Here is a 25,679-nt window from a genome sequence, read left to right as displayed (position 1 = left end):
TAGTAAACAATGTGTATCTCTCAAAAAATTTCTGAGAGTTGGTCTCTTGTTCGAAGCATGTGGTGACACTGGAATACTCAGGCATTTGCCTGTGTCCTGTTTATAAGGTAGTGTGGGATGGTAGCATGTTCTCTTGTATTTCAAAGTCTGAAAACTGTAGTTATTCATTTTTATTCCTTGACTCAAAGCAAAAGGAATGATACTGGGTAATAAAAAAACCAAACCAAAACTAAACAAAACCAAAAAAACAAGAAAAAAAACAATCAAACAAAAAAAAAAAAGGCAGCATCTCTACTTTACAGCTGTGAATAGAATAAATGCCAGACTTCTGGTGCTGGTAATCTGAGTGTCTTCCTTGTAGTGAATGCCATTGCTAGATGCTGAAAATTATACTGGGAGTGAGTATTAGAATATAGTTCCTTTTTTTATATACTTCATGTAAAATAAGTTCCTGACGATTAGAGTAGCAGCTATACATGTATTCCCAAACTAGTACAGTTTGGGAGGTAGGAGATAAGACAAAAGATCTGAAAAGGCAGAAGGGACTGTTCTGGTCATTTACTGCTGCCTGTTGCAGTGCAGGGGAAAAAACTCAAAGAAGTCTTAATTCGTTTGCTTGAATGCACCTCTCCTTGGGTAGTTGTAGGGATGCTGACAACTTGCTGAAACTACTCCCTCAGTGCATCTCCACCTAAGCACACTGAAGGTCAGTAGGAGTTTACAGGGAGAAATGATAAACTGTAGTGTTGTGCCAGAAGGCTCTTGGAATTGGGATTTCTTTTGCCTGCCCTCATTACTGCTGCAGATGAGCACTGTTGAGGTAGCAGCTGTCTGCACGCGACTATCCTTGCTCCAGGCCAGGCATCCTTGCTCCTGTGTAGTTCCAGAGCTGTCACTTGCCTTGTGAGGAGCTGCTAAAATGCCTTCTCAATGCTTCCAGCATGTTCATTTCTTGATTTTCATCTGTAACAGGTATTTTCTAGTATTGAATTTGGTCACAATTCTGCCATGTATATATTTTATTTTTTATGGTGTGGTTCTGACGTGTTCTTTATGACTTAAATACCACCTGTTTTGTAGTTCCTGGGGTTCTTAGTGGAATCAGAGAGTAAAACCAGGATATTCATAGGCATTCAGAGAACACACCCATTCTGATTTGATGTATTTGAGAGAATTCTGATTGACTATTAGCCCTAGAAACATAAAGCCTCTCTAAAGGACTTGGTTTTACCCTCAAGGTAACTTGATGTCTTCGAATTTAAAATTATTTACATGAATGATACGTTTTTGAGCATACATAACCTATGTGTACACAATTTCCATCTATATGTGCACTGAAATTTGTCACCAAACGTTTTTTCCAAATCCAATATATTATATTCAATATAATTGTGTCTGTATTAGTTAGCAACAAATGGATGATTATTTCTGTAACTTGGTGTGCAAACGAATTTCTCTAGATCATGCACCAAGGTCTTATGGAGTCCACCTGAACAGACATATATTTATAATGAGAAGTCGTACATTTTTGGGTTTAATATTATTGATTAGTATTTCTTGAGCTGGATATCTGTACAGTTAAAGGACTTAAAATCTCTAGAGGAATACTCCTGGGCTTCAGTGATGAATTGTGAAGATTGGAAAAATGTCCCAAATTTTACTGTATGTGGATGCATTTGTATTCTGTAAACTTGTATTCATTTCCTAACCCCTTCCAGGTGTTTGAATGTGTGTTATAGAATAGTAGGAGCAATTTCCAGGCAGTGAATATCACAGGATATCGAGTGAAAGACCCCCTTCTTGTACCTGTGTGGTGCAAAATTAATTGATAATGTGACAATAATTTTAAAAGCACTCTAAATATATGACCTATTTCTTAGCTCACTGTTCATGTTTCAGGGAAACAGACATGAGCATATGAGCAAAATTCATGGTTTAGGCACAATATCTTGATTTGGGGCTCAGGTGTTGTTGCTTCTACTTTTTTAGTGACTAGTTAACATTAGCAGTCACCCTTATAATGATATGACATGTATGGCCTCCAAGTATGGTGCCTGCCTACTCTGGCCTTTGACGAGGGCTGATTTAATCAGTAAGGTGGTGTAGCTTCTGTGACATCCTTTGATATCCTGTGACTGAAGAAGGGAGTCAAATACAGTCCTCCTTTGCCCATTCCAGCAAGAACTGTTTTAAAAATATTAGAAAGAACTTCTTTGGTCGTTCTCACACCTGAATTCAGGTCAAGTTTCTGAGTTACTTTATTTAGAAAATGAATATTTTAAAGATATTAAGGGAATACTTTCAGTGTGTAGTTGTATTACTGTCAACAAAAGATGTGATTAAATAAATTGAATGTTGAAGATCTTCAGCTTATGGTTAACACCAGGTAATTAAAAGTAAGCGCTGCAGTGGGAGTACATTATATATCAGCTGTACTCTTTACCTCATTAGCTGGGGTTTTGCATGTTTATGGAGCTAACTTGCAATTAAAAATGCCTTTAACGTATGCTTAACAAGGCCTTTTAGGTATTTAGAATGAAGTACTGCCATTTAATTGAAATCAGAATAGCATAAGTACATGTCTTTGTAACGTGTCAGATAAATTTCCATGCCTAACTTGTCACTTTGTATCTTTTCCTCTGACATAGTCTTTAATGCTGACTATAAGGCCTGACATTTAGCTTGTGTAAAATATGGAGGTTTTCTCTTAACTCCAAGGAATATTTTGATTTGTTATATAAATAAAACTTGATTGGCAAGATATCTTAAATTCATGCCTTAGCTGTATTTTTAAGATGTGTGAATTTGTATGTGCATGTAGATGTATTAGGAAGTTTTTAGCTATGGTATAGTATATCCTTCTTCAGTCAGTCTTCTGTTCTGCATTAGAATACCTGGAGTAAAAGACTGTCAATGCACCCTTCAGCATTGATAATTCACCTTCAAGTTGAATACTGCCACATCTTTTGTAAATAGTTGCCTGAAGTTTAAACCAGATTTTGGGCAAACAGAGGTGCAAAGAAAAGCCTTGTTGCTAAACCCTTATCCTGGTGATCTTCTAACTTTGCAGTTTTAGTCAGGGGTTCTATGGAAGTGGATGAGATATTAAGGCATAGCAAAAAAAAGTGTACCATCAACAAGTGAAGTGTCCTTAGGTTAAGGTGGCCTACAAAAGATGATTGAAAAAGAAAGTAGGAAAGCAAAGGAACTTTTGCAGGACATGGTAATACAAGTGCTAGATGCATAAAAAGGATTAGAGTAGTGTGAGCCTTCACATACAGTATAATTTACTAACTTTTTATCTTCACCTAGGAGTGTTGTTGTACCAACGAAGAAATCAAGCATTTCCTCTTCTACAGCTGCTATTGGTACTCCTACAAATGCTGTCAGTGTGGTTTCTTCTTTAGATTCAGCCCAAGCCCCAGATTTGTCAGGAGAATCTCCTGGTAAGTAAGGGTTAAATTAAGAAACCTTAATAGAAACAACTTTTTCTCTTGCTTCTATTTGCATCCCCATTTGGTCTGAATACAAATAAAATAAAGAAAAAATTACAAAAATAGTACTATTAGAAAAAAGTACTAATGTTGCAACAAATGCAACCGTCTGAGCAATATTTGTCTTAATTTCAAGATTTCTCACTGTTTTGATAGAGCAATCATGCTGTATTAATTTGTATGTAGTATAAAGATGGTGTATTCTAAAGACTATTTTTTATTACACATTAATAATGTAAAGTGTAAGCTTATTTATAAATTCTGGGGTGTTTGACCAGGTATATGTGCTAGTGCAAAGTAGAACTGGAAATTATAGCCAAGTGTTTCCATAGGTTTAGCCTGAGGTCAAATTCAGTGTTGATGCTAAACCAATTGCTTTGGACAGTTTTTTCAGTGGGGACAAAGTGGAGTAGATTGTTTATAAGCAAGTGTTCCTTTGAACCCTTGGTCTCTCCGGTTGTTCTGTGTGAGATAAATGATGTTTAACCTTAAATGATATGTCAAAGCCATGCTTTTCTATTTAGCCTTGTCTGAATCACAAGGCTGTGTAGGATCTTTTTGCCCATGAAGTTTGACTTCAAGACTTACAAATGATTTGGATCTTAATCAAGGAAATCTCAAGCTGTGCCTGATTATTGGTGGTTTTTTTTTTTTTTCAATGTTTGAGTTTCTTGCTTGCTGGTTTTGTGAACTTACATCCAAACTGCAAGAAATGGGGGAAAAATACCGTGGTCTATTACCATGTCCCCTCTACTTGTGTGTCTGGAAGGTATTTGTTCCCGTCTTCAACTGCCCATTCCATTTCTTGGGAAAATCAAAAAGGTATTGTTCCAGTTATTTTAAAGTAAAAGAGGAGCTATTGAAATACAGTATGTTCTTACTCTTTGGGAAAGGGAGAATCCATTTTGCCACCAAAACTGCAGGAGATATTAGTGTAGGAGTAATATTTGAAGTAGTGGAATTAGCAGTATTTTGAAATGTCACAGTTCTTTGGGGAAGATTGGTTCTGAGCAGCTAATCTGTTTTAGAAGTAGTAAAACCTCACCTACATTAAAATTGTTTAAAATAATTGCTAATTTGTTAACTTCTGACTGATCAACCCAGCTTAGTTGTAGGCTTAACTATTACAATTTCTGAAGTAGGTATTCACTTGCTTTTAATAAAAACAAAACAGAAGAACATTGATTTTCAGATTTAGTCATCTTTTAGGAACGTATAGACCAAAAAAAAAAGTGCTTCTGTGCCTGTAGAATGTATGAAAAATCCAGACAATAAACAATACTAATGCAGTTTATAACAGTGACTTCCATCATGTCTGGAAGTTTTGGCAAAAATTGGACATGTAATCTGAACTGATATGCATAAAAAGAAACTAATCAGGATTAAAAATAGACATGTTTAGATTGGCAATATAATTAATTAAAATAAAAAATAAAGGAATAAATGAAATCATGCCTTAAACAGATTAAAACATGAGACTGTTTCTTTTTTCCTGTGTAAAATAATGGCATGGAAACAAAAATCTTGCAGAGTTGGAGTGGTTTACATTTAATGTTGCTCATGTAAATTGCACACATTTCAGTTTGAGATCAAATTCTCTATAAGGCCTTAATTTGTTTTTTATTAGAATATGGAAGTAGTAATAAGCAAGCTTCCTATCAAACAAAAATATAATTACTATAATTTTCCTGAGTTCAAATCACATATTCTTTCATTAATTTTTAGTTTCATGCAGCAGAGAATCTACATTGTTCTTATTTTTTCAGCTAACACTCAATAAGTCTGTTTACTTTCACAATTAAGAAATAAATTAAACCTTTTTTTTTTTAAAAGAACTGAGATTAGGTAGTGGCTTATTTAGTGAATATAAATTTGAGGCTAATTCATGTTTGAATAGAAGGCTGTTAGACATTATTCTTATATTAAAAAACATCTCATAAGTTTTTTTTAAAAGTGAGTTTTATATACATTTTTTGATAAATTTAAAAAATTGGTAGCATATATAATTATATATACACTATATATACAAGTAATAACTATATATAATATATATTAATTACATATATAATTTATTTTAATATATATAATATATAGCATGTAAAATATATGAGCACATAATGCTGTATGATGAAGCCTTGGGAAGATTTAGTGCAAAATGGGGAAAGTGGTATGCAGACATTGAAATAGGATTAAATAGCAGGTGATAGTGTTCTAATAGTAATGTGTGGAAACACTCAGTTTGGGAATAAGTTTTACATAGTATGTGGTCATCCTCCACCTGTAGATGTGATGTTAGAATTGCTTGGTCAAGGTAGGTTTTGTTTTGCAATATCACTCTGTGTGGTTCCAGATGCTTCCATTGCCATTTGTGTGTGCTCAGAATTCGTCAGCTTCCTTCCCAATAATTTTTCCTGAAGTTTGCATCTTGCCTGTAGCTCACGGGTTGTGAGCATCTCAGATACTTGGTGCTTAGGTGCTCCCATATCACACGGATTGTGACGTATCTTGGCCTACCAAATACAGAGTGTTGATGGGTTGGAAAGAGCCATCCAAGCTCACTCTGTCCCTCTGATACTTCAAAAGGGGATGAAAACATGTTTTGGCTTCAGACACTCTAGCCTTTTTGCAGAAGTTTCTTCACCTTTACTCATTCAATCTGCAAAATATAGCATAGTACAAAAAGCCTTTCTTGAACACAGATGTGCCCTTTGTGGTCTGAACTACCCCATCGGTCTGTTGCTGATGGCTCGTATTTGCGTTGTTGGTTTGCTGGAATCTTGGAAATGAACGGAGAAGATAAACCTGGGGGCCCCTCTTGAGCTGATAATTTGTTGCCTACCACTGAGGGTATAAATTGAACAAAAGGGTATCTTTGCTAGTAGTAGTATAAGAAGGGTGAATTCACTGGAGTTGTTTCTTCCTTGGGTTGTCTCACAGGCTGGATGTGTGATGTGATGCAGAGGTTTTACACATGCTGTGTTCAGGAAGGGCTACTGCTAAGAAAAGACTAATATTTGGACAGGCAGGACTTGGCAGAGCTGCCTAAGTTATTGGGAACGTGCCAGCAGGACGCCTGTATTTTTGTTTGTCAGTTTTCCTTTTAAATGTTTCCATTACAGTCACAATGTTCTGAAGTGGTGACAATTTTTAAAAATGCTTTGCAGTTTGCACTCCCACTGTTTTCTCTGATGCACTGAGTTTCTCTGTTTATGTACTCAAAGGATTTCACATGTGTTTTATTAGTGCCCTTAATTCAGTCTTGAGGCTTTCATGATTCAGTTTCCAAATGGTTGTTCAAATACAATTTACATGAAGAGGGGATATGAAAACTCTGAGGAGTGAATTGTGTCTTGTTCTCACTGACATTCTGAATATAGAAAAACACTGAGAAGTTCCATTCAGTTTCTGTTGTCTGCTTCCTCCCCTTTCTACTTAAAGTTCTTTGAGTTTCACTTGTTTTGCCTCTGAGCCACACACAGTTATTTACAGGATTTTTTCTTCTCTGGACAAGCTGTTCTCCAAATTGCGAAGTTGTAAACAAAACCATGTCAAAAAGTAAGGTGACAAAGGAAGTAAATGCTTAGAAGAAACACTAGGATAAACAGTAACAGTGGGTAAAAACGGAGTTTTGACTCCTGAATTCTAGTCTAATACATAGGAAAATGTAAATTTTATGCAGCAGTTGGCTTGTTTTGCAAAGATTAATGGTATTCATTGATTTTTATACATAGGTGAAAATGAAGTTGAAGTCATGCAATAAAATAAATTAAGAGGAGACAAGATAAAGAAAAATGATAATGAAGTTGGTTACCATCAGTGCAGAGGTTGTTCATGCAATTCACTGGATTATAGTAATTATTTCAAAAAGAATTCCAACTTAACTGTGACAGGAGATGAAGGCTAGTTACCAGAGCAGGATGGCACTTTAGAAAAACACCAATTCTGATAATATGCAATGAAAATTACTTCATACTATGTCAATATAAAAACTGTTTTAAAGCCGCTTCTCTTAAGTTTTCACAAAAATCTGTTTTGGTTTAGCCTACAGATGTGTTTATGTAACAGATCCCTTATATTAGCTTGTAAAACCTTTTGTTGTAGTCTTGCATTGTGCACTTCCAGTCCTGGAAGTGTATTCTTGAATGAGCTCATTATTTTGCTTGATACCTCTTCTCCCAAGGGCACTGGTGCATTTATGTAGGGTAGGTCTGTTGTACAAAATTAAGAGATACGGTCATTTAATTCAACTCTGAGTTTTTTTATACCTCATCTCCGTCTCCTCTCAAAGTAAATTATCATGTACTGCTTGTGCATTGCCAAGTGCAGTTTGCAAGTGCACATGCAAAAGCATAAGGATCTTGCACAAAGAGTTTTTAAACATTATTTTATTGCTCGAGACACTATTTGTTTAGACCCTTGGGGACCTTGAATAAACAATAAGACTTCACTGTAAGGGTGCTAGACAGATGATCTATTTGCATTTTCTTTTATGTTCTTGCAAATGTCTGTAAAACTGTCAGTTTGAAGGAGCCAGTTTATCAGTGAAAGGATAAGGAAGAGATAAGTCAGTTTCATTCCACATGTTTGAAGTAGCTACTGCACTTACCCACATGTGTGTTGTGGATGAAAATATGCTACTGAAGTATTTTCATTTTTGCACTAAAAGTGGAAACAAAAGTGTAATAAAGAGCTACCTCTGAGTTAAATAAAGTGAAAAAATGTACTTTCACAAACCAAAATCTGCATGCAAAAATCACTGTGCCTAATCCCATTGAAAGAACCCTGAAATTCTCAGCTGGGATACATCTGAGATTCACCTCTTTTGGTGAAAAATATCTGGGTTTGGAATGTGGTTTTAGGTGTTGATAAGCATGAAGAAATTGAGACCATAAATATCCTTATGTAATCTTCAAAAAGGATATCAGTTTATGTAGATGCCTCTGTTATGCTTTGTTAAATTCAAATTATCAGTGCTTTTTCTTTTATGTCTATTTTTAAAAGTTGATATTTACTTAAAGTTTCATAGTCTTTTACATGTATACCTAATCTGTTTTTTGCAGGTTTTTTATATTTCTTGAAGAAAAAATAATCATGTCCTATGCTGTCAGTGATTTCCTTTACCTCCCACTCAAAGTATTTTCACCAGTTTTGTTGACAAAATGGAAAATTAAAAAAGCTCTAACCCATCTCAACAAAATAAAACAAGCAACAAGAAAGCCAAGTTACCCTAGACTATGTTTATTTACTAGCCTCGTGATGGCTATTAAGCCCCCTCATTGTCCTTGTGGATGTTTCTCTTGATTTTATTTTTTCCCTGATTTTTTTCCTCCAGTTATTTTGCTGATGGCCCAAATGCTCCGCAGAATTATTTTTGTCTCATTTAATTTAAAAACTCATTCTGTTATGCTTCACTGTTAAGTCTTATTTTATCCTGATAATCTTTGCTTTAATAGGGGTAGGATTTTAGTTGTATATACTATTGACTGTATAACCATACCCAGTGAGTAGTGGACTACTGGTGACAGATGTTAGATGTGATAAAAAAGCACGTGAGCATTTCTGTAGCAAGACATGCTGCTTCCACAACCTGTGTGTTGAAGACTTTCTTATTTTGAAGGTTTTGCGTGCCATTTCAGTTTGGTACTTTGTTGGACTACCCAGATCAGTGTGCTGATTTCCCCTTATGGGTAGTGTATGCCTGTAGGTCACCTTTTGGATATGTGGACTTTGGAGTATTTTCAAGTTAGAGGGACTTGTTAAATGAGAATAGGGATGTTGGGCTTTAGGGAGAAAGGTGAGTATTCTAGTCAAATTATTTAAATATAAAAATTAAAAGGGAAAGAAAATATTGCAGCTGTTACATATCTGACAAACCACTGAATCATGTGGCTTTATTGCTCTATATGGGCTTTGTTTTTCTGTGCAGGGGGCTATTTTCTAATTTTTGGCCCATCCTTTGACAGCTTTTCTGTTGGAAATACCCAAAATACTTTTTGGTGGTTTGACTGTGGGAAACTAGCTGTTAAAAAAAATGGACTTATATTTGTTCACCACTTTCTTATCCTTCATTCTGTATGGCCCACTCACTTTCCTTCCTATTCTATCATACCTATGTAGCACTCAGCATAAGAGCTTCAGGTTGAATTTAAGAAAAACACAAATGAATCACATTCACAAAGATATCTCCTATCTCTGAAGAAAGAAAAAGAAATGAGAGTAAAATTTTCATGGTTATTCTAGTTTATTTTATTAGTTCCTGTGCTGCCTTTGAAACAAGATTGGAGAAAACCACCTTCTCTGGGTAGAAAAACAAAAAACCCTCACCCACCAGAAACCCTTGATGCTTTTTGGAGGAAGATCTGTGTTGCCAGAGTTTCGGAGAAGAAGCTTGAAATTTGATGAGAGAAATAAATTCACTGTCTCAGGATCTATCTTTGCCATCTCTTTCTAAATCTGTTTCTTTCCAGTCAAGTTGAAAATCTTTGAAAAGTTTCAGTTGGCACATTTTGGTAAATAGTTTCAAGATCTCAGCAGCTGATTTCCAGACAGGTTGCATTTAATGGAATTAACAAACTCCATTGTAGGTGGGACCATCAGGAATTTTTCCAAAGTTACAGTTCTAAGAAGGTTAACATCTTTGCTAAGATAGGTATGAGAACTAAAATGATTAAACTCTCTTTTTTCAGGCTTTTTTCCTTTTTTTTTCCTCCACTCCTTTCTAGCAGCATAAAAATCTGTAACTGGCAAGGTGAGAGAAAACAGAATAGGACAGGGTCTCGGGGTGGAAAGAGATAGGATTGCAGATGAACTGGGAGCAGTCGTGCTCCTGGGAAGCACACAGAAACCTGTCTGCTAAGATTCATTCCTCTCTATAGCTTGGAATGCAGTGTAAGATTTGTGAGTCACCATTCCTATCCTGGCAGAAAATATCTGTGAAGTCTCTGGCTGTCTTGCTTGCCCCCTGTTCATCATTGCTAATACTAATCCATACTGCAGTATGGGGAGGTTGTATTTCTCTTTATATACTGAACAGCAGAATTTAATATTTACAGATTCCTTCTGTGCTGATGAGAGCCATGTAGTGTCAATTTGACATAACACAACTGCTTTTTTTTCTGTAAGTGTAGGCTACATAAATGACCAGTCTTCCCTATCAACCTTTGAATAATTGATGTGGCAAAGTTAATAACTCAAATGAGGTTATACCACTGCTATCATGCTAATGACACCAGCAGTGCAATGGAAAATTTTATCATAGATGCATCTGTCAGAGTCTCAGTTTTTCAAATATTTAAGCCTGACTGTTGAAAACACCCACTCATTGTTTTCTGCATGATTTTGACACAAACATATATTTTAATTTGAGACAAGAATATTAAGGGGTCTCTGTGCAAGTTACTGAAATTAGGTGAACACTTGCATTAACCAAAAGAGATGGCTTTAAAACATTACCATTTGGCTGTATATTTTAGCATTATTATATATATTAGCTTATTATAGGCATATTAAAGGTGTAAGACGTTGTTTGTATTCACTGCTAGGGTTGTGTTACTAAATTTGTTCAGAGAGGATCCTGGCTTATAAAACCAGAAGGAATTACTGCAGCCTGGTCTGACTTCCTTCACAAAACAAACTACAATGCCTCCTTGAATTACTTTCTAAAGCATGCTAAAGCAACATTTGAAAAACTTGCCATGGCATACATGGTAAATATGAATACAAGTAAATAGGACTTCTGTGAAAAAAATATTTAAGGTACAACAAGGTGAATGGAGTTCACCTAGTCCTCACACAACACTTGAAAACCATGATTTAGTTTCCGGTCTGCTTTTCTAATCCCTGGAATATTTTCTTACATAATTTGTTTATTATTACTTTCTCTTGTAGGAAGGGGATCATCTAATTCAAAATTGCCATCTGTTCCTGCAGTTTCTTCAGTGCCTGAGGATTCTGCCTCCAATATGAGGTAACTTTTCCAATTGATCCGAACAGCTGTGCTGTGGCTCATGTTATGGATATTACAATTGATATTCTGATACCACATAACTTAAGAATGTCCTTTTGCTGATTTTCAATAACTAATGAAGGTTTGGTAAAATACTGTGTTGGATTAATTCCTTCTTAAACATGCATATCACTTAAACATTGTCAAAATCTATATTCCTTTTTACAAAATTCCAGTAACTTCCTTCTTTTATTGCTAATCACATGTATCTCTCTACTAGTATTACAGACAGACTTGAGCATGCTTTGGAAAAAGCTGCCCCTCTCCTGAGAGAGATTTTTGTGGATTTTGCTCCCTTTCTTTCTCGGACTCTTTTGGGCAGCCATGGGCAGGAGTTGCTGATAGAAGGTACAAGTAAGTTTCCATTTAAAAAAGGGGGGTTTTGTTTTCTTTGTTACCTTGGAGACTGAAAATTTCTTTATTTAGGAACTTTATTCTTGCCTTCCCAAACAGTGCTGTCCACTGGATTTCTCTGTCTCTTGTTCTTCCTGTCTTTAGCCTTTTGAGGTCGTTGTCATTGCCTCCTCGTCTTTGCCATCTCTGCTACCTCTTTATGTCCACCTTCCTTTGTTTTCCAACTCTCCTGGCCATTTGTCCCATAGAAGCTGGTGTACAAAATGTGCTTTGTGAGCTTTAAGAGAAATTTTGGTGTCAGTGTTAACGCTTTGATACACAGTAAAGTGTATAGTGTAGCAAGTTGGGTACAAGACCTGACACTTTTACTGGGATTAGAACAGACATGTTCTAATTGGAACAGACATGTTTTTGGGAACTATGTCAGTGGAGTGTGTTCTGCTGCCTCTTTTGCACGTGAGTCTGCTCCTGGCTTTTTGGTTTCTAATTGGAAGGGAGTCATACAGGTAAGAGGAATCCTTGTCAGTATAGAGGAGAATTCTCTGGAACATCTGAGAAGATGGAGATTCCTGTGCACAGCAGTGATCATGGCTCTTCCTGGTGGAAGATTGGCATGAAATGGTTGAGATTGAGATGAAGTTTTCTTTCTACTGATGGGCTTCTCTCTGCTTAAAAATGAGGCTCAGTTCTGCAGTGCAGACATTAATGTCCTCAATTTAAAAAATGGTGCATATTGGAAGACTGAATTTAGCAGTGCAACACCAGTTTTTCAATTTTCTCAAAATTTAATTATATCATATGAATTGTTTTGTCCACTGACTGAGTGTCATTTTCAGGTTTTGTCCTGTTGAAGAAGTGACAAGAAGAGCTTGTTGCAGCTTCTAGTGATAAGTGCACTGAGAATCCTGTGGTTGCTTAACTTGAGCTATGTTTGCACTAACAGATCTAGTTTCTTCTTAGGAAATTAAAGTTCTTTTAAAAACATTTTTGAAACTACTTGTTTCTTGGATTGGGACAGTCATCCTGTTTGTAGGGCTGAATATGAGCATTGTCAGAAACACAATTAGAGTATCAAACCTTGCTAAGTGTTTCAATGAAGACTGCTGATATCAAAATGGAGACTTCATTAAATTTCACAAATTAAAGTTATTTAGTTTAGGAGTTTAGCTTGCTTGCCATTTGAGATAAGAAGAAATGGAAGGAAGAAGTGTATGAATTGCTTTCTGTGAGAATGGGATTCTACTTTAGTTTATGCATTTGGGCATCATTTTAGCTGATAAACATTTTAATGGAAGCTGCCTTGTGAACAAATTTATTTCACTGATTTAATAAGAAAAAACAGAAAAGCAGTTTTTCTCAAAGCTTACTTTTGAAAATAAAAGAAAACCTGGTCAAAGACTGTATTATAATTATATAGATGGATAGATGAGTATTTCATAAATTGGATGAGCAAAGAAAAAGCAGGATAATCACTGGGAGTATATGAATGGTCTAGACAAAAATAAACACAGTTTTTGGTTCTAAATCCCAGTTATAGACAAACCCAAAACAAAATGCGAATACAAATAATAATACTCAAATTAGTTTGTAAACAACTGAAAATATATAATAGGTTACTTCTTGCACTTCTGCTTAGGCTTAGTGTGGGGTTAAGGGTCAAAGTACTAATAAGAGTGTTTGGGATGTCTGCTGCCATGAAACAAAATGGAAACTTGATTGATAGCTGGGGGCTGAAAGGAGAGCGCGTCATGGAGAAAGCAGAGGTCATAAAGCCATTTCCCTTCTCTGCATATATAATGACCCAATCCTTCGAGTAATAGCAAAACGTAGATATAGTGGATTAATATAACATATGTTAACCACACTTCTGGTCATTTTGACATACAAACATTTATGAAACTGAGTAATGGGGGTAAGAATTACTATTAGCTGCTTCTTTTAGACGGAAGGCATGGAATTTATGATTTCCCTCTCACATATGTACTTTTGTTTTGTGCTGATAAAGTAAAAAATTGAACTGGAAGTGGCATGAAAATTTTGGTTTTCTTTTGTTTGTCAAGGTGCTTCTAATCTATTGCACTTCAAAATAGTTTGTCTTAATAGCTTGTGCCACAAGAGCATGCATTTATGTATCTTTTTTTTTTTCCCTTTTTTAGGTCTTGTGTGCATGAAATCTAGCAGTTCAGTTGTGGAACTGGTGATGCTCCTTTGCTCTCAGGTGAGGTTTAAGTAATTCTAAAATTGATCTGTCTGAACACAATGGAGATTACAGATAAAATTTTGCTTTTAATTTAGGTTCATGTGTAATAGGTAAAAAGATAATGTACAAGGCCTTTTAATTAAAAAATATAGTAACTGTGTCTATCCAGGTGGGTTTTTGTTACCTTGCTATTGAACATTTACATAACCCTGAAGATGGTGTGCCTACATAATTCTCTGCTGTCATTTTTGTAAGATGAGATCGGATCTTAATATTAAATATTAAAGTTAAGGAAACAGATTGATTCCTGCATGTTGACATGCTGAATCCTCTGGGATAAATAGAATTTTTCCTTTTGTGTAGAGGTTATGAAATGAGTGATAAACACTTTTGAAACCCTGTCATTCCTAATTGATTTGACAAGTACTAAGGATTTGAGAAAAATTTAAGAAAGCAACCCTGGTTGTCATCAGTTTGGGACATTTTATATTCCTAAAGGTAAAGTGATTTTAGGTATGTAAGAACTTGAGAACTGCCTGTTCCTGTGGTCTGAAAACAGACAGAGCCTAAGGAACTTTGTTAAAATGATGAAATTATGTATGCTTTTTTAATTGGATATTTTTTTGAGAGGTTTCTTGCCTTTTTTTTTCCTTTTTTTTTCCCTTTTTTCTTTTTTTTTTTTTTTTTTTTTTTGTAATTAAATGGAAGACTGTTTTTATGGAGCCTTTCTTTTGGTGCCTTAAAATTATACCTTTCTGGTAGTAAATTCCCCTACTTAAAACTTTAAAATAGTCTTTTTTAATGGGAATGGTATTGGTCTGGAGGTCAAGGGTTCTGACCCATTTCAGAACCTTTGACCTTCATTTACAACCCCTATGGTTTGCTTGCCTGACGAATAAGGATAATGCAAAATTAATGTTTCTTCACATCGATTTATTCGTTTTAGTGCCTATATTGCCAAATTTATTTAGAGTGTGCTGATAGACATTTCATGAATACAAATGAAAGAATCATAGAAGGTGTGAAAAATTGATAGTCTACATTGTCAATAAAGTGCAATAAGAACAATTACTTCTGGAGATTACACCTAATGGATTTTACAATGAACTAGTGAAGAGTAGTTATGTTTTCCAGTGAGGTTATTATTAATGAAAGTAACCAGAACTTTTCTCATCTAGTTTTCCATCTTCCTCAGGAAATATAGTATCATTTTACCCTGAAAGGAATTTAATATTCCTTATGGAACTTTTGGAATTTAGAGATTATTTTACATATGGCAGTACTGGAACTGAACATTGTTCACAAGTTCTAGAATATGAACTTGCAGCTGATTTAAATTATAAAAGAATCTTTGCTACTGAGAAATCCATATAACAGGAATGTGTTACAGTAAAAACTAATCCAAGTATTATGTATATGTCGTACAACTTGGTATTACCATTTAGAAAAATTAGGTTTTGGTGTCCATGCTGCTTGTATCAATAATTAGTGCTTGACCTTTCCCCTTTTTTTTGGGTAAGGTAATCTAATTTTTCTTAAAATCATGTTGTGCTCTGTACTGTACATCACTTGTTTGGTTTTGGGAAGTGGAAAGGATAAGGAATAAATGACGTGCTCTAATGCATCTATTTGTCATATGTGTCACAATGCCACTTAATGCTAATCTAATCAAATTGAAGCTACCGTGATTGCTTACCAGTGCAAGTTGCACAGGCTGAGGTGGTTATTTGCGGAGTAGTAGAAATAAACCAATAAAGTCACAAAGACCTCAAAGTCCTTTTAAAGTTACATAGCAGCTGTAATTTTTGGCAGAATATGAAAAATGATGTGAGAAATGAATCTAAAATTAGCTCCAGATGTATACAGATTGTTCTGGGGTGATAATTACATTTTTCACTTTGAATTTTCCTAATTCAAAGAGGTCAGCATGGCAATCACAGAAGTGATTTATTTTGTTAAGAAGTGAACTGTCTTTTGCTACATGAAAGCTTGAGAGATATGAAATTGAATTTCAAGCCGACATTTTACAGATACTGGGAGGAGATGGGGTTGAGCGTGATTGATTTTTTCTTTTTTTTTCCCTTCTTTTTCTTTTCTTTTCTTTCCCCGCAAGATAGGGCGGGAAATGAAGTGATATCCTTTTGCTAAAATTTTAATTAATTTTTAAGAGGAGATGGAGAGGATGCAGTGCCAAAGATCAAAAGATCAGGTCAAAAACCAGTTTTTAATCACATAAATAATGTGGCATAGTTATGAAGTAAGTATCTGCAAATTTGATTTAAAACTTCACAAATTTGTCAGCCATCGTTTTATGAAATTGAAAGATTACTCTGATTAATCTTCGGTGTTTTTTATCATAACCTCTTCTCAAAATCCATTTTAAACATTGTAGATATGATATAAGTACTTGGATTGCTTTTCTGAAGCACCTGACATTTTTCTGATGTTCATTTAGATCTGTGGCTAAATTATATTTTTCTTCCTAAGATATGGAAAATAGAATAATATCCTACATTTTTTTTCATAAAATTCTGAAAATAAAGTTCTTTAATAGGTGAAATAATTTAAAAAAAATTAAAGAGGTACAATCCTCTGAAACTATTTGTGACACCTGGTTAATTTCTTTTCTCGTTTAAAACTCGTATATTTAGGCATATGGAAAAAGACTCTTATTTAATGTTTCTGTTTGCATGTTGATGTATTGCTTTCTGTTTAACACAAGGTAAAAAGAGAAACAGGTGGTTTAAGACACAGACAAAAGGCTTTTTCTAAGACAAAACCAGTTGTGTTTTTTGATAGACATGCTAAATTTTGAAATGTGTCTCTGTGTGTGTACTTACATTTCTATAAATCTATCAAAACATAAAGAATCCTTCATTTAATATTACTGCAAAGTGTTCCTGCTTATTTGACATTAATATCATTTTTGAAGGAATCGACGTTGCATTCAAGGCTAGTTTATAAAAGCGTTGTGTTGCTCATCCTAATTCAGTCTGACACACATTCCAATAACACTACCTCCCTTCTAGGGTTTAAAACTAAATTTATGGCTGAGCATTGTGAAGTGCATCATTTAAAAATGGTTTCAACCCAAAACATCTAATAAATAAATAATGTGTATGGCTACTCAGTAGCAGACTTTCCAGACTAGAAATCATTCCATCGGATACTCAACAGTCCACTATCAGAGAGGGCTGTCAGATAAATCTTATAGTAGCTGCATTCATGTCCTGTAAATCACATGTTATTGTCTGAGCCTTCTGCCAGGTCATCTATTCTTTTCCCATTTATCAGAAATGCATACAGTACATTGAACCTGGAAGCACCATCTCGTCTGGTCTGGCATCCTGTCAGGGTAATTAGACCAGCGGAAAGAGAGAAGTTCTCTTTCTGTTCTCCCATCTCAAATGAGTGACATTAGGATGTTGGAGGTGCTCACATGCAGTTGTGGGACAAGACTTCTTCACGGGGAAACTGATGTCAGCCCTGAAGAAAGCATTTTCACTAGAAGGGCTCTCTCTCTCTGTGCCTAAAACTCAAAGCAGCATGGATGAATTGAGTACATGTCCATAAAGCATAAGTGCTACTGTGCTTTCTTTCATTTTTCAGATATTTTCTTGGAATACATGACAGTGTAGAAATACATGACTGTAGACTGTGGTCTTCCCTCCTCTCTTATGAAGGGATTAAAAGTATTTATCTATTGCTCATGTACATGAAGCATTTGTCTGATTATTGTAGCTCCAAGGTGAAAAGGTATGAAATAGATGAGATAGGTTCTGTAATTTTTCTTGATGCCTTTGGATTTACAGAATTTTTGGCACTTGCTTTCTGTAGTCAATCAACTGAATCATCAGTGGAGTTTGTCTTAGAGAACTAATTAGGTGGCTCTTCTCAACTTCATCTTCTACTTAAGAGCATTTTTCTACTGAATCTAAATGTTTTAGACTGCAAGATAAACTTACACTAACTTATTCAAACACTGTTTGTCTCTTGGATAATTTTCTAAAATTGATGGAATGTCACCCAACCTATTTAAGAGGTTACAGCTGAAAATGAATAAATATTGCAACAACTTGTATGACCCCCTCCACTGCCACTGCCCACATATGCATGCTGTGTGCTTGTTCAAGGTGTTCTTATTCCTGGTTCCTCCTTCCTCTACCCAGTGTTTTTTTCAAAAGGATAAAGGCACATTCTTGGTAGCTGATGGTGTGTGTAAGACCAAAACCAACATTTCAATACATTTCATTGCTAAATATTTTATCTTCTGAAACGACTAATACGATATATTGCAATATAACTACATAACCATAACTATTAGTTGTATAGTGGTATTACTTCGTTGGGGAGATGGAAGAGGGAAGCATAAACCCTAATACTACAAATATTTTTCATATGCAGAGATAGCATTTCCTTATATTGCCCAGTGAAATATAATTATGGTTGAACATGTCACGTGCAGCTCTGACAGTTTTTGGAGCTTTACGTGTGCATTTAAAAAGTACAGCAGAGGCTGATTAGTAGCATTTAGGCAGAAAAAAATTACACTGTGAAAGTTCGTCTTACTGCCCTTATAGGCAAAGGTCTTCAGCTTAAAGGTCTTCAGCTTGATTTCCTTCTTTTTTTTTCTTTTTTCTTGTCTAGCTTAGTTGTCACTGGTTAAGAGGTGACATTTTTGCCACAGGTATTTCTTCAGCATGATAATTCATGTTCTACCAAATCCCTTTGGTGGTAGATTCTGGTGCTCATAAAGAAGTCAGTGTGCATCCCTTGCATCGGCAACATTTTAGTCTTCTCATCGTTCTTACTGCAATAAGGAATCTTAATTGAGCAATACCAATATGTTCCATGGACCCATACAAACCATAGGATTCCATTATTTTCCCTAAGGAAGAGCAATAGGAGTTGGATTTTTTTCAGCAGAATTTTTTCCACAGCCTCCTTCCTCTTCCACCCCATTGCTTAAGTGTTTGTGGAATGCAGGGGAATCTTCAGGCTTTTATGACTATCCTCTGCTCAGAAAAAAAAAAATTGCATCAGTGATCCAAGTTCATTACCTCAGGAATGGATTTCTGCAGCGTGTTCTAAAATGTGGCAAGCCTTTGAATTGCTTGGAGATTTTAGTTGATGTAAAAGATGGCAGGTTTTCAGTGTTGGTTTATAGAACACATTATGCTGATGCTCTGTGATCTGCACTGGTTCCTAATTTACTTTCAAGTGTAATTTGATGTGATGGATAAGTGCAGTGATTGCTGTGAAGTTTTAATTGAATTGACTATAGGTTATCTAAAGACCAATGTCATTGTGATACCATGGCAGCCAAACTCAGCAGACAAAAACTCATCAAAACTATTTAGCAATATCCTGGTTGAGATATGAAGAGAATAAATGCCATTGGAATACTTTTTTATGTGCTCCAGATATTAGATGATCACATTTTAATCACAATAATGTTCTTCCATCTAATCACTTTGTTATAACAGCTGAAAATAAGTTTTAAAAGAATTTGATAGTCCTTTAGATATGTGGTCAAAAATATATATGTGTGTGTGTGTTTTGGCATAAAGGGTAGATTTTGTAAGCTGTCAGGTGATTTTTTATCAACTATAATACATGCTCTAATTTCCTTTTAAAAGCCATTTAGAAGATATCAGGAGTGGAAAGGTTTTCTTTTTATACAGTGTGAACTTCTGCCAATAGGATCTTAGTCTATATCAAAGATTAATGCAGCTGCACTTGAGTTAAAAAGCTTCAGTGATTGCTTTTATGATAAAATTATTAGAAACATAACTTAATGAGGCAAATGAAAATGATTTAGATCTTAACACACAAATATTGAAAAAAGACTGTACCAATGTCTAAATTGAGAAATTTAGGGGAAGTTTTTTGCATGAATCATGCCCATACATGTTTACCTTGTGCCTTATATTACTAACTTTCCATAAAATGTTGTGCCAGAAACTTTATAATGCACTTTTGTCTTATTTTTAAATTTTTTAAAAATTATTTTTATTTCTTGTGCTCTTTTGAAGTATTTGAAGATTGGAAGAATATATGCTAGCCTAGCTTTTTGTAGAGATGAGGTAGCTGTGGAAGGGAAAATATTCAAGATCATCTTACTCTACTATGGATTATTTAAATTCTTAAGTTGCTAAGATCTGTTTCATACCAAGTGGATCCAGGCACATTAATAAAACTGTGCAAATCCTAGCATTTGAAAACATAAGATTGCCAAGCGTGTTAATAATAGTTATGCAAGCAGCAGCAGGGATGTTTCTAGTGTAATTTAGTAACAAATGCTACATGGTCTTTGTAACTGGAAAACAAAATGGAAGATCTTCATCCTAATCTTTTTTAGGATGCTACTGGATGGAAAATAATTGGGAAATGCCTGTTGAGCTTTATGTATGGTGTTACTACTGATATTTTCAGTGAAAAGATTTTACATTACAAACCGTTTTCTTCTCAAAAATTCTTTTTCCCCTGCAATGTATGTTTGTATCCATCCAATGTGTGTCTCCATCCATCTGTAGAGGATGGAGAGCCAGGAAGAGGGAAAGGTAGAACTCACAGGATGTCAGGAAGAAGGAAAGGTAGATCTCACAGTAGCCAGGGGACATGCTATTGAAGTATTCTCCTGAAGCAGAAGAGATTTAAGTTCAATTAATGTTTCAGGTAACAATTATTATCATCAGGTAAAATAATCTGTCTGAAAAGTTTCAACATATCCTCACAAAGTAGGTAATAGTCCAGGAGCTTAAGGGCATTCAGCACTCATGTAGAAGAGTCCAGTTTTGAAACAAATTAAGCTCTCTCAGTTTGTAAAAGCAACATTGTGATTCATCTGTTTGTTCTCAATTGTAATTTCATTTTATTTGTTGTGATATGGGATTTCTGCATTCTCCTGCTTTGCAAGACACTTGATATATACACAGTAAGCTCTTTGGCTAGTGGTCAGTAGGATTAACTTTGGAGAATGTGAATGAAAGTCCTGGAAGGTGTGGATGGGCACTGGCTGTGGAATCCAGACTCCTTAAATGTGGTCCTTTGGCGCTTGGATTTTAGATTCTGTCTTGTCAGTAAGTCTCCTTCTAAAAAACTAAAAAGTTACTTTAACAAATCTGTTCTCTAGAACACCTGGGTTCTTCCTTACACTCGTATATCTGGGGCTTTTTGCATAGTGTATGCATTCCTTCCTTCCTGGGAATTTTTCTTCCATCTCTGAAATCTAAGGATTTCAGTTTGTGTGCTGAAAACTATTGACAACTTTCAGTTGTCTATTGACAACTTTCATGCTTGGTATTTGTCACTGAGCAGAGTACTTGGAATAATTAAAAATGGATTACATGTACTATGGATATTTTGCTGCATGCTTCATTGAGCTGTATTATACATTTAAAGTGTCTGAAACTGCACATCAGATTGGTAGATAACTGTCTGAAGTGCAAATCTGATAAGATTGAAATAAAGGGGAAAACTTTTCCTTTAAACTGGAGGATGTTGAAATTACATTTAAATTAGCTGCATAGATTTTTTTTGTTCTTTGACTTAAGCAGTATGTAGATTTTTGTCTCTCCAGACCTATATTACTGGAATATATTCTGTGTGAATCCCGAGGATAATGGAAAACCTGTCTGTTAGAACTTCATCCCCGCAATGATTTCCTCTTGCTTTCTATATTGTTTGAGAGTTTTATTGGCTGTTGAGTTCCATGGAATTGCTTGGAGAGCACCCTAGTATGTTTAAGTAGGAGTTTCTTTCAAGCTCCTATTCTTAAAATTGCTAAGGTTCACACTTTACTACACTTAAGACCTGCTTGAAATCTGTCTTTTCTCTTAGGTGTAATTGCTGACTTCAGGAATATTGTACCTTTAGTATGACTTATAGATAGATTATTTAAAATTTCTGTGTCCAACAGTCACTAAATTTAAAAAAAACATTATTGTGATAGACTCATGCAAGAAACAATATGCCATGAATGAATGGATGTATACTGACAGTTTGCTTAGTAATAAAAATTAAAGAAGTTTTTAACTTTGCTTTTGCCTTAAGTGTGTAAATAGGTTGGATGTATTCAGAATTATTTGCCAATACTGCACGAATAATAAGTGACCTATTCTTGACTTAGTGATGCAAGAAGCACTTTGTAGTTGTATCCTGGCAGGTGGTGGTCTCAGTGGTAAAAATGTGTTTGCTTTATATTCTTGTATCTTTTCATAATACTTAGTCTAGGAGGATGTTTTAAGGGTTTACTCATTTTCCAGTTTGGAGATGAAATGTACAATGTGAGATTTTAAGATGAGCAAAAACTAGTGTTTATTGTTTTATGCTACACATCTGCTTTCTGGGAAGGAATTGTGAGGTTTGGGGTTTTGAAGTATGAAAAAAGTCAAGATGGGTTCTATATATTAGACTAAGAAAGTGTATAGAGAGATACAAGTAGGTGTAGTAAAGCCGTGACATTTTTGTTTGGAGTGATGTGAAGCAGTGTTTCTTGGAATTGCAGTTGGAGGATTCAACACGCTTGCAGGCTTTTAGTAGAGAAATGGATAAAAGATAGGGATACAAACCACAAAATAATTCTTTGAAACAGTTTGCCAAACTGGAGTGCAGAGAGATGAACTTTTCTAAGTTGCTCTTACTAAAACAGAATTCTTTGGCAAAAGTGAGGATTTTTTCTCCCTGATTTTCTTTTTTTGAAGTACAATCTTTTGTGGTTCTATAGACTTCTCATATATTGCAAGCTCATATGAAGAAAAACTCATGAGTTAAAAATTATTTGCATTTGCTAAGAAATTCAGGACATGGTGTTGGTGTGAGTTTAATGGAAAACACACCCTTTACAGCTAGAAATATTAGCCCTTAAAGCTATGTTGCTGAGAGTTTGATTGATTAATGTATGTTTTTATGTCTAGGGAGGAGAGTGGATTGTCTAATGTAAATGTGAATCTTGGGAGCGGGATAGGGGAACAAGACAGCTTAATTTCCATTAATGTACAGTGCTGCAGATGTTCAAAACTGAAGGAACATAATTTAACTATAGAAGCAAGACTTTTCTGAAGAAAAAAGGGATCCTGTTGCTTCACCAGCACACTAGGACTTAAAAAAACACCACCATTTAAGGTGAATTTTGTGCAGCAAGAGCACACCCTGTGGCTTGGCAGTCTAGTCAGAAGGATGATACCATGCTGACTTTATAACTAGATCTTTGAACAATATTCTCAGGGGTGGTAAATGCAAAACAAAGTAATATCAACTGGCACTTAATTCTGTGAGCTCCCTGCTGGTGGGGCTCTGCACTGAAATGGAACTCTTCCTGACAGGAAGTCAGCCGCGAAGTGTGGAGACCTCTGAAAAGAAAGTGTGCTTTAATTTGACACCCTGCTGCTTTACAGCCAGTCTGTTTAATTTGAGACTATGGAAAGAGGGTTAGTGCAGGGGAGGGGTAGGAGATTATGGAAAGTTCACTGAGCAGCAACGCTTCTTGCTGATATAAGACTAATTACAAATATGGGAACTTTTTTGTTTGTGTTAATAAACCAAATAATTTGTCTCTGTTTCTGGGAAGAACTGCTTGGGGAACTCGGGATTTGGGGAGCTGTGCTATTTACTGGAAGTTCTACCCAGAGAAACTTTGTGTAGTGGTGCTGTTCAGTTTGTTGTCTGACTTGCACTCTTATTTATGTGCATCTCTGCTTTTTGCCTATTTCTGCAACTAGAAAAACATTTGTCTCATCAAGGATTGTTGGCAATGCACTATTTTTTCCATAAGTATTTTGTGATAACTTAAGGGATAAAAACTCATATTTCAGATTATTCAGCAATCATGATATTGAGGTCTATTAGGTGTTAGAGCCTAGCTCAGAGTCAATTTCGATTCAGAAGAAACAGTTGGTTTTTCCAGTGCTCTTTGAGTAATTCTGCAGACATTTATCTCTATGTGAAACCAATATTTTTCTTTTAGTATATCTGCTTGGTGAGTGCAGGTGAGGATTTGCAGTGAAAGGAGTAGAAAATTATTTATCATGTTTATGATAGTGACAGATGACAATAGAGACTTTTGTTGCATCATGTTTTATGTATATTATATTTTAGTGTAAATAAACACAACAGATGTAGGATGAGAAAGGGAACAGAGTATGCAAGTAGAGTGTAATGTGAGAGATATTAGTTTTTCTGCCTTTTAAAAAAATTTATTTAGCTCTATCTTCTCTAAATCTTTTAAGAAAAGATCTGCATTAGGATAGGATTGCCTATGGGAATATCAAGGGACAGGTTCGAACATCCTGTGTTATGAGTGAAGGGGTGGGATTGGTTTAGATACTTGAGTTTCATTCCCTCAAAGGTACAATGATAGCAAGAATCATGTTTATCATGTGCATACATTCATTATGAGAGTTTAAATAGAAACCAAACTACATTTGGGGAAAAGAGTGATACCAGAATCATGGAATCATAGAATGTTTGGGTTGGAAGGATTCTTAAAGATCATTTAGTTCCAACCCCCATGGCGTAGAAAGGTGCTTATGGTTCCAAAACATGTCATATTTCTTTATTAAATTTATTTATTTAAAGCTAAGAACATTGAGCAGGAAGGTTGCTGCTATTTGATGGTGATGATGAATGTTTCTATCAGTGGGATCAGTCTAGCACTACTGGTGCTGCTGTGCAGCACTGAGTTTACTGTGATTTTCTTGTTTTTATAATTTGTAGTCTACCTTGAAAGGCATTTTCCTTCCTGTTCAGTGGTTTTACAGAATCTCAAATTACAATCACAGTTAAATAAAAAACCACTGAAATCAAGGGTCAGTTGTGTTATGTTCCTGCTATTCTTCATTTTGTTTGCCTTAGTTCATGAAAATGATGCTGGCACTGCAACTTAATTATTTGGATCTTTTCCTTTTGTTCATCTTATGTTGTCACTTTTCCTCATGTCTGTTTTTCTGACTCATTTCTTTTGACTTAAGAGTTTTGTGCTTCCCCAGAACTGCTTGGTACTCGGATTTCTCAATTAATTTTTAAGATTCCTGTTTGTATTCTTTTTGAAGCTAATCTTTCATCTTGGCATTGAAAATAGTCAATGGTTAAAGAACCTGGAGAGGAAACTGCGGTGGAGAAGGTTTGCTGCTAGATGAACTCAAACCTGACCCCTAATTTGGTTTCATGGGGCGTCATGGCAACAGCCTGCTAGTGGGAGAGGGAAAGGGAAAAGCTGCCTGGGGAAATTGCATCCTCCATCAGAAACTGGGGACCTGAAAACAGCAATCCACTCATTCAGTTTTTTCCCCAGTTTTTCATACTTCTTTGAAACTAGATACAAAAAAAGATATGCAGCTTTTATGCTGTGAAAATTATTACTGATATAATTTTATTTATGCAGTGATATTTTTATAATTTTGTATGAATTTTGGATTAAGTTAAAGTTTTATTGCTATTTTGAGAATATTTGGTGTCACCATAAATTATGTCAAATGCAACCTATCTCAAGATTTTTGTCTGTGTACAGTTTTTAAAGATTGTATATGCTGTAACATTTTATATAGCATATATTTCATAACAATGTATTTTTTTAGGATAGATTTGTCCTTTGTAGAGAAGGCTACAGTTGTCACTTGGAGAGTAA

The 25,679-nt window shown here is 35.2% G+C and overlaps 1 protein-coding gene across 2 annotated transcripts in view; it reads left to right on the top strand.

The window, feature by feature from the left end:
* LRBA (LPS responsive beige-like anchor protein) overlaps positions 1-25,679 on the top strand; it is a 363,130-nt gene that overhangs the window by 85,473 nt on the left and 251,978 nt on the right. The window contains exons 31-34 of one of the 2 annotated variants that reach the window (XM_021541470.3): positions 3,313-3,446; positions 11,382-11,460; positions 11,720-11,853; positions 14,010-14,071. In XM_021541470.3, coding sequence (XP_021397145.2) covers positions 3,313-3,446; positions 11,382-11,460; positions 11,720-11,853; positions 14,010-14,071 — 409 coding nt within the window. The remainder of the gene's footprint in view (positions 1-3,312; positions 3,447-11,381; positions 11,461-11,719; positions 11,854-14,009; positions 14,072-25,679) is intronic. The other variant, XM_077783018.1, reaches the window with a different exon arrangement.

This window comes from Lonchura striata, chromosome 4 (assembly GCF_046129695.1).
Source record: "Lonchura striata isolate bLonStr1 chromosome 4, bLonStr1.mat, whole genome shotgun sequence".
NCBI classification, from domain to species: domain Eukaryota; kingdom Metazoa; phylum Chordata; class Aves; order Passeriformes; family Estrildidae; genus Lonchura; species Lonchura striata.
The sequence above is the reverse complement of the archived record's forward strand: the minus strand, read 5'-3'. Positions and strand labels throughout refer to the sequence as shown.